The 21,347-nt window shown below is 43.7% G+C and overlaps 1 protein-coding gene across 2 annotated transcripts in view; it reads left to right on the forward strand.

The window, feature by feature from the left end:
- Window positions 1–21,347, forward strand: part of LOC141087923 (follistatin-related protein 4-like) — a 1,467,590-nt gene that overhangs the window by 996,755 nt on the left and 449,488 nt on the right. For both annotated transcript variants that reach the window (XM_073573783.1, XM_073573784.1), the window contains exon 5: window positions 691–881. In XM_073573783.1, the coding sequence (XP_073429884.1) occupies window positions 691–881 (191 nt within the window). The remainder of the gene's footprint in view (window positions 1–690; window positions 882–21,347) is intronic.

Consider the following 21,347-nt stretch of genomic DNA (forward strand, 5'->3'; position numbering starts at 1 on the left):
ATTATTATTATTATTATACATTTATATAGCACCATTTATTCCATGGCGCTTTACATGTGAAAAGGGGCAAATATAGAGAAGTACAATAAACATGAGCAATACAAGACACACACAAGTACAGAAGGAGAGACGACCTTGCCCGCAAAGATTCACAGTCTAGAGGGGATGGGTGAGGATACACTAGGAAAGGGTAGAGCTGGTCATGCGGCGGTTCAGTAGGCTGAGGATCACTGCACGCTGCAGGTTATAGGCTTGTCGGAAGAGGTGGGTCTTCAGGTTCTTTTTGAATGTTTCCATGGTAGGCGAGAGTCTGATGTGTTGGGGTAGAGAGTTCCAGAGCATGGGGGAAGTACGGGAGAAGTCTTGTATGCAGTTGTGGGAAGAAGAGATAAGAGAAGAGTAGAGAAGGAGATCTTGAGAGGATTGAAGGTTGCGTGTGGGTAATCATGTCTTAGTCATGTTAATCCAGTGATTGTCTACTGCTGTCAAATGTAACAAAGACCATTAAGGAGCACCATGACATTGGTGCAGAAATGACAGCTGATTTTATACATAAATACAGGTTATTTTTGTTATTTTGTGCTGCTTCCTCAGTTTATTGTTTTTCTCCAATTCCATTTTTCTTGCTTTAGTAACACTGTGCATGTAAATACTTAATTTCAGTACTCAAATTATCTTCATCTCTCTTAGGGGATACTTGCACCATGGCTGACTACAACCGCCTCAAGAACATTCTTCTTGATCTTCAGGCTAATCGGAAGAAGCAAGAAAGTAGCCCTCTGGAGGATAACATTTCTCAAAAACGAGCACTAGTAGAAGATATGTTTAACTATTTGGATATAAACCTTGATGGTCATCTGGACAGTTCAGAATTGGCTCAGGTGGGTATAAAAATGGAATTATGAAATGAATCACATTTTTCTTTCAATGTGCAAATTGAATTTAACCCAGTAGATTTTATGTGAGAAAAACAGTTTGCAATTGCCATTTTAACAAGAGAAAAAAAGAAGCTTTATGTCTAGAATTGAGAATAACACTTTTTGAAATGCTTTGGGAGTGGAAAGGTTGCATTTAAGAACATGTTAAACTGCTCTGCAATCCAAAGAGCATCTTCTTTTCCCAACTATATTGATTAATATGTCTCAAAGCCTCTTAGCTCCCTGAATATACATATTTAGCAAACATATTTTGCATTAAAATTATACAAGGCAGTATGACCAGTATCCCAATAAATCATTTTAATATTCAAGCAACAGCTAAAGGAACTTTCTTTTTTATCTTGTTTTTTGTTCTTCAATTCCCAACTCAGCGATTCAAGCTAGAGATTTCTGAAAATGTTGTAATCATAGGAGAACAGGCCTATTTTGATTTTGTACCTGCTGTTTCTATTAAATTAATGTATAAGCATGCAAAACATGTATTTTTCGCCTAGAACAGTTTCAATGTCTTGAAAAGGATTCACTAAAACACTATGTTCTAAATTCTAGCAAAACAAAATGCATTCCAAAATTAATTTAATCGTGACCTTGTTTAAGGTCATTTGCAAAACTTTATTGCCTGCCTTACTTGGTCATTCCTGTAATTGTGCGGACCACAAAGTTAAAAAGAAAAAATACAAATTTGTTTTGTTATACAGCAATATGAAATGGGGCTTCAAGCCTTTTTTCCTAATATCCAAAAAGGCTACAAAAATATTGTGCTGTTTGACTAAAGTCCTCAGTATGCATTAGATAGCTATCACTCATGATTCCCCATGTACAAGATTGCTCAACTCAGCTGAGCATTCCTGTGTTCCCAATGAGAGAGTCATTAACTAATGTTTCTTACCTCCCCACAAAGAGAAAGAATCAACTTGGCAGTTGAATTCCAACTTCCTTAATCCTTATTCTACCGCTATATGCACCAACAAAGCAGCATTACAGCATTATCATTTTCAAATGACTAATTTGTCTGTCACAGTTATCAGTCATAGCTTAGTAATTTCTGTCTCAGCTCTGTACTGCTTAGTTGTTATGAGCTACATTGTGGAGGCAGAGAACAAAGTGTAGTACTGTTGAGTAGAGTTGAGCGAAACGGGTCGAAAAATTTCAAAAGTCGCCGACTTTTGGTAAAGTCGGGTTACATGAAATGAAACCCGACCCTAGGGTGAGGTCGGCCACGAGCTCGGCGACTTTAGTGCCAAAGTCGCGTTTCAAAAGTTTGTTTTCCGCCCTTTTTCAGCCAATCAGGATCCACGGACACTGTGGGCAACGTGATGACATAGGCAGGGGTCACCACCATCTTTGAGAAGGGCATTCAAGTGATTGGCTTGTTTTGGGGGGCGTCACAGGGGGTATAAAAGGGCGTGCACGCCGACCGCCATGTTACTCATGCTGATCTCAGAATAGGGAGAGCTGCTGCTGCTGCTGCTGATTCTGTAGGGAGAGCGTTAGGCAGGGAAGAAGACACCAAAAACTGCTTCTGCTGCTAGCGATTTTGCCTGTACAACACACCAGTCACTGTGTGTGCAGTGCAAGTGGAGGCTATATTTTGCTGGATCAGCTGTGTTGGTTGTTAGGCTGCCTTATAAGGCTTCCTGATAGCTGCATTGCTGTTTTCCCACTGCTCTGCAAACTGCTTTTCTAAAAGCAATCCAAATTTTTTTTTGTCCTGGTGAGGTACTGAACGTGCATTTTTTCACACCATACAGCAGTGCACGCTCCTCTCTCAGTACCGTGTAACGACTGTTATCATGGCCACAGCGAAGCTATCTGTGTGTCACTCTGTAAGAATAAGTCGAGGACATGTTCCGTTCTTACATACCTACACCTTCTAGTTTTGTCTGCTTTTCAAACAGTTAAGTATATTTGCTGTTTGATCACATTCAAAACTATAGAGAGAGACAGCGTGTGTCAGTCCGTATACTTAAAAAACACGGAGCTTTACAATTTTACGGACACCGGACAGCGGTGTACGTGCACGCTCCTCTCTCAGTACCGTGTAACGGCTGTTATCACGGCCACAGCGAAGCTATCTGTGTGTCACTCTGTAAGAATAAGTCGAGGACATGTTCCGTTCTTACAGACCTACACTTTCTAGTTTTGTCTGCTTTTCAAACAGTTAAGTATATTTGCTGTTTGATCACATTCAAAACTATAGAGACAGCATGTGTCAGTCCGTATACTTAAAAAACACGGAGCTTGACAATTTTACGGACACCGGACAGCGGTGTACGTGCACGTTCCTCTCTCAGTACCGTGTAACGGCTGTTATCACGGCCACAGCGAAGCTATCTGTGTGTCACTCTGTAAGAATAAGTCAAGGACATGTTCCGTTCTTACAGACCTGCACTCTAGGGAGATTCCTATTCTGCCCAATTCTATATACACCTTGTAGTTTGTCATACACTAGCCAATTTCTGCCTGTGACATAGTGGTGTGATATTCACTGGGCCTCACACAATCCAACAGTGTCCACAAGTGTGTTCAGAAATTCTAAATCTCCCCTGTCCTATAGTGACATTTTTCACACCTGCAACATTGAGCCAGTGACATAGCGGTGTGATATTAACTGGGCCTCACACAATCCAAAAGTGTCCACAAGTGTGTTCAGAAATTCTACATCTCCCCTGTCCTATAGTGACATTTTTCACACCTACGACATTGAGCCTGTGACATAGCGGTGTGATATTAACTGGGCCTCACACAACAGTGTCCACAAGTGTGTTCAGAAATTCTAAATCTCCCCTGTCCTATTGTGACATTTTTCACACCTGCGACATTGAGCCTGTGACATAGCGGTGTGATATTAACTGGGCCTCACACAACAGTGTCCACAAGTGTGTTCAGAAATTCTACATCTCCCCTGTCCTATAGTGACATTTTTCACACCAGCGACATTGAGCCTGTGACATAGCGGTGTGATATTAACTGGGCCTCACACAACAGTGTCCACAAGTGTGTTCAGAAATTTGACGTCTCCCCTGTCCTATATACACCTTGTACCTTGTTTTACATTACTATATCGTTTGTGGGATCTTGTGTACATTTTTACCAAAAATGAGGAAGGCTGGTGGAAGAGGCCGTGGAATTGGGCGGGGGTTGCCAACTGGTAATGATAGTGTTGGTGGTGGATCTGATGGTAGTGGCAAAAGCAAAATAGGACCGAATGCAGGAGGTGTTGAGCCTGCATCATCGTCTGGCTCCACAAGGCCTCGAAGGCTTAGTTTTCTAGGAGTTGGCAAACCGCTTTTAAAGCCAGAGCATCAGGAAAAAGTTTTGGCTTACATTGCTGACTCAGCCTCCAGCTCTATCGCCTCCTCTTCTGAAGTTGTAAAAAATAAAAGCACTGAGTCGTCATTGGAGGGTCATGTTCATGAACCACACCTTTCCTTGTGTCCTTCACCCCAACCAAGAATGAAGGATGACGCAGGCATACAACTGATTACTCCATGGAGCTGTTTTCACATACCATGGCTGGGTTATCAAGTGAAATGGTGAATTACCCAGGCCAAGATGAATCTGACATGGAGTGCACTGATGCACAGCCACTGACAGATGATTCTGCTGGTACATTCAGTCAGAGCACTACATTGTCCTCGAAGTGTAATGAGCCAGATTCTGACCCTGATGAGACTCAGGTGCCCCTTCCCGCATACTATACCACCATACACGGTGACACAGAGGAAGGTGCACATGACATTGAAGAGGAGGTGATGGTTGACCCAGTTGTTGACCCAGATTGGCATCCATTGGGGGAAAATTGTGCTGCTTCCAATAGCTCAGATGAGGAGGAGGAGCATCCACAGCAGACATCGACATCGCAACAGCTGTTATCTGGCAGGCCCGGAGCACTCCAAAGACAGGTTCCAAAAATCAAAAGACTTGCTGGACAGCTTGTCCAGACGGTCAAAATAGCACAGCATGCTAGGCCGCAAAATGTCTTCCAAAGTAGGAAGGGTGCAGTGTGGCACTTTTTTGAACAAAATCCTCATGATCAGGTCAAGGTTATCTGTAAGAAGTGCGCAAAGACCTTTAGCCGAGGGAAAAATCTGAAAAATTTGAATACCAGTTGCATGTTTAGACATTTAAACAGCAGGCACTTGCAAGCGTGGACACAACACCAAACCTCAAGTACCACATGTGCAACTGATCACAAAGAAGGTAGTCAGCAACGCTACATTGTTTCCCCCACTGTAAGCCCAGCAGTTAGCACAGCAGCAAATGTTGAGGTGTCGTTGCAAGGCCAAAGCAGTCAGGGAATCCCACTGTTATATCAATGAAAGACTGAATCTAGGCCATCAGAAAGAACACCAACTCCATCACCATCATCAACCCTCTCTCAGTCCGCCCTGTCCACCGCTAGTTCCACCATATGCTGCTCTCAAGTCCAGCTCACCCTCCTAGAGACTATGAGTAGGTCAAGGAAGTACTCAGTCTCTCATCCGCGTACACTGGGTTTGAACGCCCACATTGCCAAACTAATCTCGTTAGAGATGATGCCCTATCGGTTGGTGGAAAGCGCAGCTTTCCGCGAACTCATGGCCTATGCCATGCTATGGCCTACCCAGTCGCCACTTCTTCTCTCGCAAAGCCATCCCAGCCCTCCATCATCATGTAAAAGACCGCATTGTCCATGCACTCAAGCAGTCAGTGAGTGGAAAGGTGCACCTCACAACAGATGCATGGTCCAGGCGGCATGGCCAGGGCCGTTACGTGTCCATCACTGCGCACTGGGTTAATGTGGTGGATGCAGGGTCCACAGGGGACAGCGGTGGTGGGACAGTGCTGCCTAGCCCACGGTATAGGAAACAGTTGGCTGTAGGCGTTCGACCCTCCTCCTCCTCCTCCAGAAGCGAAAGCTCATCCACAGAGCGCAGTCGTACGAGCACTCCATCTGCAGCTGCCACTGTTGCACACGAGGTGTCCCCCTATCGAGCAGCTAGTTGGAAAGCGTCAGCAGGCTGTGTTGCAGATGATGTGTTTGGGCGACAGACACACCGCGGAGGTGCTGGCCGAGTACTTTCAGCGACAAACTGAGTCATGGCTGGGCAGTATACATCTTGAGGCAGGCAAGGTTGTTAGTGATAACGGACGTAATTTTGTGGCAGCCATAGCCCTTTCAAAACTCAGCCACATACCTTGCTTGGCTCACACCTTGAACCTGGTGGTGCAGTGCTTCCTCAACAATTATCCGGAGTTAACAGCCCTGCTCCAGAAGGTGCGAAGACTGTGCGCGCACAACCGCCGGTCGCCTGTACACTCATTATCGACATTGCAACAAGGTGGAACTCCACCCTGCACATGGTTGAGCGGCTGTGCGAACAGAGGCAGGCCATAATGCATTTGTGGGAGGATACACGGCCAGGCACTTTGAGAGCAGACATGGAGTTGACAGCTGTGCAGTGGTCGAAGCTGAAAGACCTCTGTAAAAGTCCTTCAGTGTTTTGAGGAATGCACACGGCTGGTAAGCACAGACGACACCATCCTAAGCATGAGCATCCCACTTATGCGTCTGCTCATGCAAACTTTGACGCACCTTAAGGAGCAGGCGTCTGCAGCCAATGTTGACGAGGAGGAAGAGGAGGAGGGAATCCTTGATGACATTCAGCCATTGTCTGCTCAGGGACCTATCCTGGACGAGGTGGAGGAAGAAGAGGAGGAGGAGGATGATGATGGGGATGATTACTTAGGGGAGGAGGATGCATCTCATGGGGCAAGTGAAAATGTTGGCATGGCAAGGTCTGGTACAGGGTTTGTGCGTGACTGGAGGGATGTGGATTTGCCAGAAAGTGCTCCTCCAATCAGCACTCGCAGTGCATCATTGACACCGGGAACATTGGCCCACATGTCAGATTATGCCTTGCAGATCCTAAAAAGGGACCCCCGCATTGCCAACATGATGAACGATGATGACTACTGGTTGGCCAGCATCCTGGATCCACGCTATAAAGGCAAATTACAAAACATCATGCCACAGGAGAACCTTGACCTAATATTGGCTAATAAACAAGCAACTCTGGTAAACCGGTTGGTTGAGGCATTCCCAGCACACAGCACACAGCAGCGGTGATGGTTCTCACACGAGCCGTACGGGCCGGGGGCAGCTTGGCAGAGGTGTTCGTGGTGCACACAGCAGAAGTGGTGTTGGAGACAGGGGTTTCATGACAATGTTGTGGACTGATTTTTCAAGTACCGCTCACACAACTGGTAATACTGCATCGATGGAAAGTGACAGGAGACAGCAGTTGTCAACTATGGTTACAAACTACTTTTCCTCCCATATCGATGTTCTCCCGCACAGGTCATTCCCCTTTGACTATTGGGCCGCTAAACTGGACACCTGGCCTGAATTGGCCCAATATGCCTTACAGGAGCTCGCTTGCCCAGCTGCAAGTGTGCTATCGGAAAGAGTCTTCAGTGCAGCTGGATCAATCCTGACAGAAAAAAGGACCTGTCTGTCAACCCAAAATGTGGATGATCTAACCTTCATTAAAATGAACCATGCATGGTTTCCAAGGATTTTGTTCCACCTTCCCCTGATGACACATAGGGTGACAGAAAAATGGCTTGCTTTGGTCCTCCTCTTCCTGGGACTTGAACAATTTCGCCTTTTGCATCAGCTGAATGTCCAACATCAGCATATGCCACTTTCTAAAACTCCCTAACTGTGCTGCCTCCCCCCCCCATGGCCGGGGTCACCACATAGCGCACGAAACCGTGTGAGTGCCGTTGCCCTGGACAGGTGGGTAGGCCGACTCTTGGGCGCAGGCACTGGCACAGGGTCCCTCATAGTGCAATCAAGTGTCTCTGACGGTGGTGGTGCACACCCGCCGTCAGACACACCGCTGTACTATGAGGGGCCCAGTGCCAGTACCGACGCCCACGAGTGGGCCCCCCTTGCTTGGGCAGGGCCCCAGCATTTGCAATCTTTACCTCTCCCTGCTCCTCCGTTGTGTAGTCTGGGCCGTCAAATCCATACTGTGCCTGAACCGTTTGAGCCTGCCTCCTGATCTATAGACATATATTTTGAATGTGTACACTATGCTATCCATACATGTTATCTGGGGATACGGTACCCTTTCTCACCTTTGTGCAATCACGTGTAATCCATACTGTGCCTGACACCATCTGAGCCTGCCTCCTGATCTATAGACATATATTTTGAATGTGTACACTATGCTATCCATACATGTTATCCGGGGATACGGTACCCTTTCTCACCTTTGTGCAATCACGTGTAATCCATACTGGGCCTGACACCATCTGAGCCTGCCTCCTGATGTATAGACATATATTTTGAATGTGTACACTATGCTATCCATACATGTTATCCGGGGATACGGTACCCTTTCTCACCTTTGTGCAATCACGTGTAATCCATACTGGGCCTGAGAACGGCTGGCGAGCTGTTAAGCAAGCTACAGCACCTGTGGTGTGCACACATAAGTTTTTCATTTTTTCAGGAATGACGGTTAGGCCTAATTCCGGAACTGTGGTTGACCTGCACTTACTGGGAAATCATCATTCGCGGGTAATAATTGTAATCACAGATCCCCATCACTAATGTTGTTCAGCGGGTTATCTGCACCTGTAAGCGACAAACGCTGGCCTTTGCAGTGTAGCGCACATGCAGCCACGGACATGTAAGGACATGACACACCAGTTATTGGCCAATCTCACGTGCCAGAGCCTCGCGTGTCCCTCTAGTAAGCCGGACTCGGACCGCGGGGCATGACGGAGTCTCGTTCGTTAACGGAATTAAGCTTGCAATGTGTGCATCTGTTCTGTAGCTGGCATGGTTGAGGTTTCCTAGGTGGAGTCGAATTTAACCGTAGGCTCCACTCCTGGTGGTGCCCTTCTGGACATTCCTTTAAGGTTCAGCTTTGCAACCATACTGCCCACGTAAAACAAACACTTTGCCTTCATGAACGCTGGTTGGAGGGTCATGACTCGTGGGAATAACGCCGCCCAATCAGTTAACCTGCTAGAGAGATCCTTCGTTGCTCCCAAGCATGACATCACACTCCCTAGGAGGAAGGTAATGCCACTGTGGCGACCGTACTCCTGGGGGCGACACAAGTGCACTGATGCCCAGCCACTGCTCGATGAATCTGCTGGTACATTGACCCAGACCACTACATTCCCCTCGCACGCTACACGGCCTGAATCTGACCCTGATGAAACTCAGGTTACCCTTCCCATATACAGTTCCATCTTACACGGTGACAAAGAGGAAGCTGCAGATGAAAGTGCAGGTTCAACAACAAATATGAACCTAGCACTCAACTTAAAGGTATTTGTAAGGCGGTTTATTGTAGTACACGAAAAAAGACATTTCGGTCAATGTGACCTTCTTCAGTTACGTGTGGTATATAGATTGTGTAGAGCTTATAGGCATCTATCAGAAAGGACGATGGTGCTTTAGGCATTGAGGAGAATGATCTCTCTAAGGAAATGGCCTTGTCAGTATATAGGAGAGGGGCAAACGTGCCTCCAGATGCGGTGTCCACCGGCCATCTGACACACCACCGTACTATCAGGGGCCCTGTGCCAGTGCCGTCGCCGTTGCCGTGCTTGGTGTTTGCTATAGAAATTTTTAAAGAACCAACATATTTTTAAGTTGTCCAATAAAGCTTTGTAAATTGCAGCCGCCTCCGTCTCCAGCTGGATCACTTTTTTTCTTCCTCTTGCTCCTAATTCATGTGGATGCTCACCACAGTCCCTGCTGGGCGTTGGCAGGCTTAGGGATTGCTTTGCAGACAGGTAAGCTGACAACAACTTTTTTTTTAACTTACTCATCATATACTGTTTCAAACATTATATGGGACCAATGATTCTGTATGGAGAAATAGATGGGCCTCGTCATGAGATGTAAAAAGTGAAGTATTTTTCATTGTACTATACCGCTATTTCTCTGCCGTATCGGAGCATGATGAGTTGTGGCATGTGTTAAAGGGGCGCTCTTTCGCCCAGGGCACATGAAAACCTGGAGCCAGCCCTACCCCCCCACAACTTTAGCCAAATAACCCCCATTTTTCAGTGCGTAACTTGTATTATGAAGTTAATTAAGGTTGACAAGCTTAACTAAGAAGAATTGATGCTTTTGGCATTCAAATGGGCACTGTAGGTGTGTTTCCTGTCCTTCTCTCGCTGCCGACTTTAATTCCCCATTGACTTACATTGGGTTTCGTGTTTCAGTCGGACCCCGACTTTCCCCTATAGTTCCCTATAGTATGCTCGACCCGACTTTTGGAAAAGTCGGGTTTCATGAAACGAAACTCGACCCTAAAAAAGCAAAAGTCGCTCAACTCTACTGTTGAGCTCTGCTGGAGACCGGTTAATAGAGCAGTATTGTAAAAACACACAAGCAACAATACTGATGTAGATGGTGGAAACTAACATTGAGCTGGCATAGTTGAATACTACAGGGCAATACATGGCACAAAAGAATACAGTTAATTGATGTAATAAATGAAATGTAGCTACCTGATATCAGGAGCACGCATGCAGCCATACATAAGGATGCTGTCACCACCTTATTTCACTGTAAGCAACATGCATTTAGAAAAATGAATTTAGAAAATGGCATGATGCCTACAGTGAAACATGGTAGAGGCAGTGTCCTTGTGTTGGACTTAATAAGTTCTCCCAATGTCCAGGAGATACATTTCATTAATGGTATCATGAATTCACAAATGTATTGCTCTAGAAGATGCTATCAGAATGCCATGCACTTGGTGGACATGCACTTTTCCAACATGACAATGATCCAAAGCACACTTTTGTTGCATTTCGGAAGAAAAGAGTAAAAGTGACTCAGTGGCCAAGTATGGCTCCTGATTTGAACCCAACTGAACACATATAGGGAATTCTAAAGAGACAAGTTGAGCATCACTCTCCAGGCTCTAAAAGGGGTCTATCTTGAAAAAAGGAAAAAGATAGATGTTGCAATATGTCACCAGCTTCCTCATTCCATGGCTAGAAGACTTGCTGCTGTCCTTAAACTCATGGATGTCTGTTATGGATGAGTCACCGAAGGAGGAAAAAACAAAAATAATAGCTAAGTCCAGAAAACCAGAGAAGTTGGCAGCTATCGGATTGCAGACCCCTGAACCTATCCACAACAACTAGCAGTAGCCGTGGGGGGTTCCTATGGTGCCCTAGACCCCTCGATCACAGCCGGAGAACTAAATTAGCCTAAAGACAGAAAGGGGAAATCTAAACTGCCCCAGAGCAGATCCCAAAGCAATAGGCAGCCCCCAACATATAATGACTGTGAAGCAAGATGAAAAACACTAACAGATAGAAAGATAGGTTGAGCAAATGATGGGGCCCAAGCTAACTAAATAGGACAGGATAGAAAAGCTGCTGTCTGCAATCCACAAAAACCCTATCCAAAAATGTACCAACAGACTGATAGGTGAAACAGGCCCTGAAGTCGCTAGGCTTTAAAAGACTATATCAGCACTCAGATATATTCTGAAGACAGAGCCAGAGATCAACAGATCAGAGACAAAAATGGAATTCAGCTCACCCCCGGCCGGGGATGGCTGAACTCCAAAAAAACAAGGCAAACAAAACCAGAACTAAAGTGTACAAAAGGCAGAGCAAAACTTAGCTTTGAGAAGCAGAAATCAGACTGGTCTCCAAGAATCCAGCAGGAAAATCACCAGCAAGGCAGCAGGGCGTCGGCTGTCTTATATGCAGTCATCAGTTCCTGTGACCCAGCCATCATCTACCTGCTCAGCTGTTTGGTAATCAGCCTCACTTCCTTCCTTCGCCAGAAGAGGGAGTTCATCAGACCTCACTGGTGAAGGGAAAAATGAACTCACAACAGATGTCATGCAGAATACAAGATGTAAGAGTTTTTGATGCGGACATTATTCATTTTTGCATCAACAAATTAAGTAAAACTGAAGATTTTGTAATGAAAGTTATATTTTTAACCTTAATTTAATGCTATGGCTTAAAAGAAACATTTTATGAAGCTCATTCTCGTCAACATTTTGGAAATTGTTCTTGTACTCGGTGAGATATTGTTTCAGGTATTAACTTTTTCAAAGGGGGTGTACTAGTATATGCTGATCACTATATCTAGTTTGAGTTGATCCGGAATGACGCAATCTATCAAATGGTCTCATTATTTGCCCCCGTTATTTATCATCACACCATAAAAAAATAAATGGCCAACAATTCAACTTTTACACCACACTAGCTCAATACAATAATAAATAGGTGATCAAGAAGTTGTACATTAAAAAGTGGCATCATTCAGGACATTATCTCATCTTGCAAAAAAGACCTCGGTCCTCTTTGCTGCCAGAAACACAAAAAAAAAATACTGGTCTCAGAATATGGCGATGTTAAAATCAATAATTTGTAGTAAAAAAAAAATTAGTATCCAAAAGTAACAAAGCATAAAAACTTATATAAATCTGGTATCATACTGACCAAGAAAGAAGAACATATCTGTCTGGTAACTTGTTCCACACAATAAACTGCCTAAAAAAACCTGAATTGTTGCTTTTCATTCATTCTGTTACAGAAAAATAAGAATAAAAAATTATTGACTCATGTTATGATACTAATATGAACTTCAAGCCATTCCTCAAATAAGCCTCCACTCACATCTATCATTTGTCAATGGAAAGTTTTAGGATTTCTATGTTTGGCAGGGTTAAGGAGGGTGTATTTCATGGTCCATATAAGGACTGAAACCAGTCTTCCTGAATCTAACTTACAGCATCATAGCCAGTTATGAGGCTGTAAAATTATTACGGGAATCCTATGATTAATCATGACACTGCTGTTCATATACAAACCATTAAATACATTCATCTGAACCTGCCCTTACTAGTAACTCAAAGGCTATGAAAAAGCAGCATGACATGCCAATAACAATCCAGCAAAATCTGCTTTCCTTAATCCAAATGCCAGCCACTCTTTTCTGAGCCCCACCAGTGTACCTAATCCGCAGTTAGTGTAAAAAATTGGATTGCACTCTGACCAATGTTATTCATTGGGTAACATCCCATCTGTGATTATTTTCTCAGCTGAAATCATACTGAGAAAAAAATTGCAGGATGCAGCGATTTGCAGCATATCTCAGATGAGACTCGCCAATGCATGTGAAAGGGTACGAGCAAAAAATCGCACAGCACATAGATCTGCTCTGAAAAGCCGTCAATTCATCTGCCGCGTACAGTAAAATCACATCGGGACCTGACAGGAAAGAATAGATAGATTGCATACAGTGCATGAACATAGAATAGATAGATATGCAGATGTCAGTGACATTTACAATGAGTACAGTGTGTGTGCAGCTCACTGTACATGTATTTAATTATTAAAAGATTATTTTTCTGAAAAAAATGGTGTGGGCTCCTGTGTAATTTTCTTAACCAGCAAAGGGAAAGCCAATGGCTGGGGGAAGATGTTTATAGCCTGGGAAGGGTGTAATACACATGGAGCTTCACAGGCTTTTAATATCAGCTCACAGCTATATACTTAACCTTTACTGTCTGTTAAAATGGGGGACTCCACCAAAAAAAGACTTGTTGTCCCCTATAATTAATTACCAGCAAAGGCTAGGCGGACAGCTGTGGGCTTATAATAGGAAGGGCCCATGGATATTGCCCCCCAGGCTAAAAACATCAGCTCTCAGATGCCCATTTAGCGATAGACCAGCGATCCTGACCGGGTCATATCGTGGTCGGGATCGCTGGTGCATCGCTAAATGTAACGGGGCCATTAGTCAACGCATTTCAAAGTGACACACTCCTCCATCAGGACAAACTACAATTACTTGTGGTTTGTCCAGATGAAGAGGTGTGTCACTTTAAAATGTGCTGACTAATATACCACATTTCAACTATTGCCATCTCCTACTCATCTCTGGACTACTGGCAATGCAGATTTTAACCCACTCATCTCCAGCCTAATAAGTTTCTCCACATCATGGTTCTGCAGCAGCCTTTCTCCAAGCTGGTATGTTGTATGTTGACTTTCACAACCCCCCAGTTAAGCATAAATTGCTTTTTGTCCCTCTGTTTCATAGCAAAAATAAATGACATAGTTGGTATTACAATTTAAAATTAGTTGATAGAGAATATTGTCTGCAGGGCTATACAAATGGTATGGGTAACCATAATCTGATGTAAATATTCAGCTCAGGTGTGAGGCCAACCAATCACTAACATCGTGAGGTCAAAAGGAATGGTATAAATGATGGCATGTATTAGTCAGCCTGTATGAGCCTGATAAAGAAGCTGGACCAGCTCTGTAACAAGAAGCTCAATACATTTTAAAGTTTTAAACATTAGAATAGTTTCCTTGGATCCTTGGAAGCGCTGCTGGAAGCTGAATTTTTGTTTCTCTTATCTGAATTCCATTTTGGATCTCTCATGGAGGTTCAGAGGGCATGTCTGCAGTCATGCAGGATTAATCTGCAATCACCAGTGTTGTGTCTGTTGCTGTACAACCAATCCAGGTAAGTAGACGCCACTTACCTCTACTCAGACTTGATTGTTGATTTGCTCAAGGAGCACTTTCCTTCTGTTTTCGTACTATAGTGGAAGTATACAACCACTAGTGGTGTATCACTGCGCTCAGGAGAAATTGCATAACAAATTGTCTTGTCCATTTTCTCGAATTACCGCTTTTCAAAATGAAAAATTTAGGGCTATTCCATCCTAATTTGCACTCCAAAATTCAAATATTACTTTTCTTTGCAAACCCTACCATGTGTCAAAACAATCATTTTTGACCGCTTTAGGGGGGTCGCAACATTTGGAAGAAGTTGAATAAAAACATTTTGTAGCATACTATCCCCTATTAACACTTCTGAAAGAAAAAATAAAAATTTGGGCCTAAAACAACATTTTACTTAAAAAAATAATGATTTTGGGGGGGGTTATGTCAAAATGTAATATCATCCTGTAAATCAACTTTGGGTTGAAAATGCTCAACATGCATTTAGTTTATTGCAGGTTTCTGCTATTTTGGCACCTTAGGAATTCTGCAAATGCAACTTGGCATCTGCAATCTGTTTCAGTCAAATTTGCGCTCCAAAAATCAAATAATGCGTCTTTCCTTTTAAGCTCTACTGTGTACACAAACAGCAATTATTAAAGGCATGGGATATGGCCATAATTTAGAGAAATTCTCTAACAATTTGTAAGGTCAGTATTGCCCCTTCCTTGTGAAAATGAAAAAAATGGAGCTAAAACAATATTTTAGTGGAAAAAATTTAGTTTTTCACTTTTTTTATTTTCATATTGCATCTATTCCTATGAAGTGCTTTACATTTCCTGTCAGCAGTTTCCAATATTCTGAGGTGTATACATTTTCTAAAATATGAACCCCTCAAAACTCCATAGTAAAAAGTCAGTGTGGAAATTTCCTTGATGAAACAAAAGATTGTTGAAAAATTTTACCCCTTCCAACAGCCTAACAAAATACAGTAAAAGAACATTTGAAAAATGATGCCAACATAAATTTGTCAGATGAGAAATGTTGTTTATGAACTAGTTTGTGTAGTATTACTATCTGGTTTAAAGGCACATGCATTCAAAGTTTGAAAATTCTACATTTTCATCAACTTTCAGTTATTTTTATAAAATAGAAATGCAAAACTAAATAAATATATCATTAAAAAAACATTGTTGTTAAATCACTGAGCAATATTGAAGGAATCCAGAGTTATTGCTAGACAAATTGACAAAGGCGGCTTGATCATTGACTAGGGATGAGCGAGTATACTCGCAGTACTCAAATCCTGGAGAGTGTTTCACTACTCGCCTCGCAATAGTCAGCACAGCCCGCAAAGTCCCCACACAGCCCAGCACACTTCCCGCACAGTCCTGCACAGTCCCCGCACAGCCCAGAATAGTCCCCGCACAGCCCAGCACAGTCCCAGCACAGCCCAGTACAGTCCCACACAGCCCTGCACAGTCCCTGCACAGTCCTGCACAGTGTCCCCGCACAGCCCAGTACAGTCCCCGCACAGCCCTGCACAGTCCCCTCACAGCCCAGCACAGTCCCGCACAGCCCGGCACAGTCCCCGCACAGTACCTGCACAGCCCAGCACAGTCCCTCACAGGCCAGCACAGTCCCCGGACAGCCCAGCACAGTCTCAAACAGCCCAGCACAGTCCCGCACAGCCTGGCACAGTCCCGCACAGCCCGGCATAGTCCCCGCACAGTACCTGCATAGCCCAGCACAGTCCCGCACAGGCCAGCACAGTCCCCACCCAGCACAGTCCTGCACAGCCCGGCACAGTCCCCGCACAGTACCTGCACAGCCCAGCACAGTCCCGCACAGCCCTGCACAGCCCAGCACAGTCCCGCACAGCCCTGCACAGTCCCGCACAGCCCGGCACAGTCCCTGCACAATACCTGCACAGCCTAGCACAGGCCAGCACAGTCCCACACAGCCCGGCACAGTCTTCGCACAGTCCCCGCCCAGCACACACACACAGCCCATTACTCGCATTTCCCATTGACTTACATTGGACTAGCTACTCGTTACGAGTACCCGAGTATTAGGAGGTACTCGTAACAAGTACAGCGAGTCCGAGTATTTCACTACTCGCTCATCCCTATTATTAACCCCTTTACCCCGAGGGTTGTTTGCACGTGAATGACCAATTTTTACAATTCTGACCACTGTCCCTTTATGAGGTAATACCTCTGGAACACTTCCATGTATCCCGGTGATTCTGATATTGTTTTCTCGTGACATATTGTACTTCACAATAGAGGTAAAATTTATTTTATAAGACTTGCGTTTATTTGTGAAAAAAAAGAAATTTGGCATAAAATTTTAAAATTTCTCAGTTTTCCAAGTTTGAATTTTCATGCCTTTAAATCACAGAGATATGGCACACAAAATACTTAAAAACTAACATTTAACATATGTCTACTTTACATCAGCACAATTTTGGAACCAAAATTTTTTTTGTTAGGAAGTTATAAGGGTTAAAATTTGACCAGCGATTTCTCATTTTTACAACACCATTTTTTTTTTAGGGATCACATCACATTTGAAGTCACTTTGAGGGGTCTATATGATAGAAGATATCCAAAAGTGACACCATTCTAAAAACTGCACCATTCAAGGTGCTCAAAACCACATTCAATAAGTTTATTAACCCTTCAGGTGCTTCACAGAAATTTTTGGAATGTTTAAAGAAATGAACATTTAACTTTTTTTTCACAAAAAATGTACTTTAGATTATTTTTTTTTATTCTACCAAGGGTAACAGGAGAAATTGGACCCACAATTTGTTCTTCAATTTGTTCTGAGTACACTGATATCCCATATGTGGGGGTGCACCACTGTTTGGGTGCATGGCTGAGCTTGGAAGGAAAGGAGCACCATTTGAATTTTTCGATCTAAAATTGGCTGAAATTCAGATCGGACGCCATGTCACATTTGGAAAGCCTCTCATGTGCCTAAACAGTGGAAACCCCCCACAAGTGACACCATTGTGGAAACTAGAAACCCCAAGGAACTTATCTAGATGTGTGGTGAGAACTTTGAATCCCCAAGTGCCTCACAGAAGTTTATAACGTAGAGCCATGAAAATAAAAAAAATCATATTTTTTTCCACAAAAATGATCTTTTCGCCCCTAATTTTTTTTATTTTGTGTAAATCAAGTTTATTGAAATAATTATACAATACTGAATCCAGGCTTATTGTAAGGTATATAAGAAAGCATATAATCCACATCAGCATGAGATTATCAACTGTAGGATATAAGTGATAGCTGTATCATTTCTATTGTAATAAATCTTGCTAAACTGACAACAATCAATATATTGATGGGTTTATAGAGCAGTCAATAAAAGGATATTGACAAGTTTAGAATGTTTGTGAAAAAAAGTTATTTATACAACCTTAACAAGAAAATGAAGAAAAAGGAGAGCTGAAACAGGAGGGAAAGAAGAAAAAAGAAGAAAAGAGAGGGGAGGGGATTAAAGGATCACAAAAAATAGGAATTACAAATTAGAAATGGGATTGAGGCATTCCCTAGACCCGGAAGGCCATAGATCCTCCAATCACTCCAATGGGAGTCAAGATCCAGTAAGACCATCCAGGAACCCAGGGTGCCCTGAATACCATCCAGTCAAATCAAAGGTGTGTTCATGTATTGAAGAGGATCATCAGTGTCCCGATACCCATACCTCCAACCCAGGGGTCTCTCTAAAAACAAGCCAGGGAGCCCAAGTGTTACAGACTCTCTGTGTCGCCAACTATTTGGCCTATCATTTGATCCATTCTATAGATATCGTTAAGCTCAGCGACAAACTCAGAAAGAGAAGGTGACTTTACCTGTTTCCAATATCTGGGGATCAAGTTTCTGACAGCTGTAAGGAAATGTCTAAGAAGACCTTTTTAGAATTTCGAAACTGAGATGTCACTCAAGGACAATAATGCAGCTTCCATTGTGGGTCTAATATTGATAAGAGACAATCTATTGTGTAGGTCAAAAATTGCTGACCACAAGTTTTTGATGGGCGGACAGTGCCACCATATATGAGTAAATGTGCCCACCTCATTTAGGCATCACCAACAAGTATCTGGGACTACTGGGAATATAGAGTGGACAGCTGAAGGGCATCTATACCATCTTGCAAGGATCTTGTAGCTCCTCTGTGATGTAGAACATTGTGAAGATCTAAACGTAAAGAGAAGGATCTTCAATTTGTCTTCGGACGATAAAGATCTTCCCAGGTAAGTCTCCCATCTCCACAGAGATACGGTATGATCCCGAGGGCTCTTAGACAGGCAGAGGGTCTCAAAACATGTTAATGCTCTAAAAACATTAGTCCGATTATCCAATTTTATTATAAAACTTCTCAAATGTTCAAAAAAGAACCAGGAACCCGCCGGTGGTTTCTCGTCTGAGAAAATGTGCTGTAAACGACTTCATTCCTGATTGAGTCAGATAGTCATACACCATAGGGTGAGAGCTTTTATCTTTATTTAAAATTTTATTCCTACATAGTCCCGCCGGAAAGTACGGATTATCGTAGATGGGTGTTAAAGGGCCAGGAGATGAAGAGATCTTTAGAGTTCGGCCTCCTTGTTTGAGAAAAGCTGCCATGTTCCTGGTAAGAAAGGGTAGAAGTATGTTGCTCTCACCATCCTTTCTTGAGGACCAAATTATTATTTGGGAGTCATGGCCATTGAGGCCATTTTCCAATCCTACCCACTTTTTATGTCCTTTACTATGGAATAGGTCCAAAATACATGCTCCAATCGATGCGTGACTATGTAAAAAAAATTTGGCAGACCCACTCCCCCACTCTTTTTTGGCCGGCTTAACAGAAAATAGGAAATGCGAACTCGGTTATATGCTCATATGAATCTAGTGATCGCTCTTTTAAGGCGTGAGAAGAAGGAAGCAGGTAGGTACATAGGGATTGCTTGGAAATAGTACAGGAAAGCTGTAATCTATGCCATCTTTCTAGGTCTTACTCAGGTTTGTGTAAGGCAACCCTGAAATTGGCATCATATAATTGCGATGTCTTGGCTGTGATTTTGACTCCCAAGTAAGTAAGAGAGTCAAAGCACCAGCGAAAAGGAAATGAGGCACTCAGCTGCTCTATCATAGGAGGTTTCAGGGATATATTTAGGATCTCGGATTTATGGGAATTGATTCTAACGTTACTTAGATGACCAAATCTATGTAGCTCTTGAATAATATTTGGAAGGCTTGTAATTGGGGATGAGATATATAGAACATCATCCGCGAAAAGTTCCAGTTTGTGTTCACCTGATTGCAATTTTGGACCTTTAATTGACTGATTATTATGAATTGCGGCTGCTAAATGCTCCATCGTTAGTATGTAGAATAAAGCCCCCGTCACACATGTAGAATAAAGCCCACGTCACAAGTTTTGTGACGCAACAGCGATCTCACCAGCGAGATCGCTGTGTGTGACACTAACCAGTGACTGGCCCTCTGCCGGTTATCGCTGATTGTCCTGGAATGGCCAGGGCATTTTTTTGATCGCTGGTCTCCCACTGGCCAGCATGCATCGCTGCGTGTGACAGGCAGGAGACCAGCGATCAGCGATCAAGCACGCTGGTAACTAAGGTAAATGTCAGGTTTCTAAGCAGCGCGCAGCGTTTAGAAACCCGATGTGTACCTTAGTTACCAGCGCGCTGGTGCAGGGAGCTGGTAACCAAGGTACACATTGGGTTTCTAAGTGCCACGCCCTGCTTAGAAACCCAATGTGTACCTTGGTTACCAGCGTCCTGCACCAGCGCACTGGTAATTAGGGTACACAGTGGGTAACTAGGCGACGTGCGTTGCTTGTTACCCTCCTGTCGCTGGTGCTGATTGCTGGTGAAGCTGCCTGTTTGGCAGCTCACCAGTGATCATGTAGCGACACACCAGCGATCCTGACAAGGTCAAATCATTGCTGGGATCGCTGGTGCGTCGCTATGTGTGACGGGGCCCTTAGGGCGAAAGGGGGCAGCCCTGCCTTGTACCGTTCCGAATAGGGAAAATATTTGATAATGAGCCATTGGCTTTAACTTGTGCACTTGGAGATGTATACAGGGCGGAGATGTATACAGGGCAGAGATTCTACGGAGCATGTTTTCCCTTAAACCTAGTTCCTCTAATGTCTGGAACATGAACTCCCAGTGCAGCCTGTCGAAGGCCTTTTCGGAGTCAATCGACAGTATGCACATGGGGTCCCCCTCCCTAATGGCCCTATCTATCAGAGAAAAAGTCCATATGGTATTGTCCCTGATTTCTTGTCCTGGAACAAACCCCACCTGGTACTAATTGATCAGGCTCGGCAACAGTGTACACAATCTCTTTGCAATCATTTTTGCGCAGAGTTTAATATCTTGGCTGCCAAGGCAAACAGGATCATGGGATGCATTAAAAGAGGCCTGGATACACATGATGAGAGCATTATACTGCCTCTGTACAAATCTCTGGTTAGACCGCACATGGAGTACTGTGTACAGTTTTGGGCACCAGTGCTCAGGAAGGATATAATGGAACTAGAGCGGGTACAAAGGAGAGCAACAAAATTAATACAGGGGATGGGGGAACTACAATACCCAGAGAAATTAGCAAAATTAGGATTATTTAGTCTAGAAAAAAGAGGACTGAGGAGAGATCTAATAACCATGTATAAGTATATAAAGGGACAATACAAATATCTCTCCAAGGATCTGTTTATACCAAGGAAGGTGACGGTCACAAGGGGGCATTCTCTGCGTCTGGAGGTGTAAAGGTTTTTCCACCAACATAGAAGAGGATTCTTTACTGTTAGGGCAGTGAGAATCTGGAATTCCCTGCCTGAGGCGGTGGTAATGGCGAACTCAGTCGAAGGGTT

This window comes from Dendrobates tinctorius, unplaced genomic scaffold, assembly GCF_039654945.1.
Source record: "Dendrobates tinctorius isolate UK_male_01 unplaced genomic scaffold, ASM3965494v1 ptg000036l, whole genome shotgun sequence".
NCBI classification, from domain to species: Eukaryota; Metazoa; Chordata; class Amphibia; order Anura; family Dendrobatidae; genus Dendrobates; species Dendrobates tinctorius.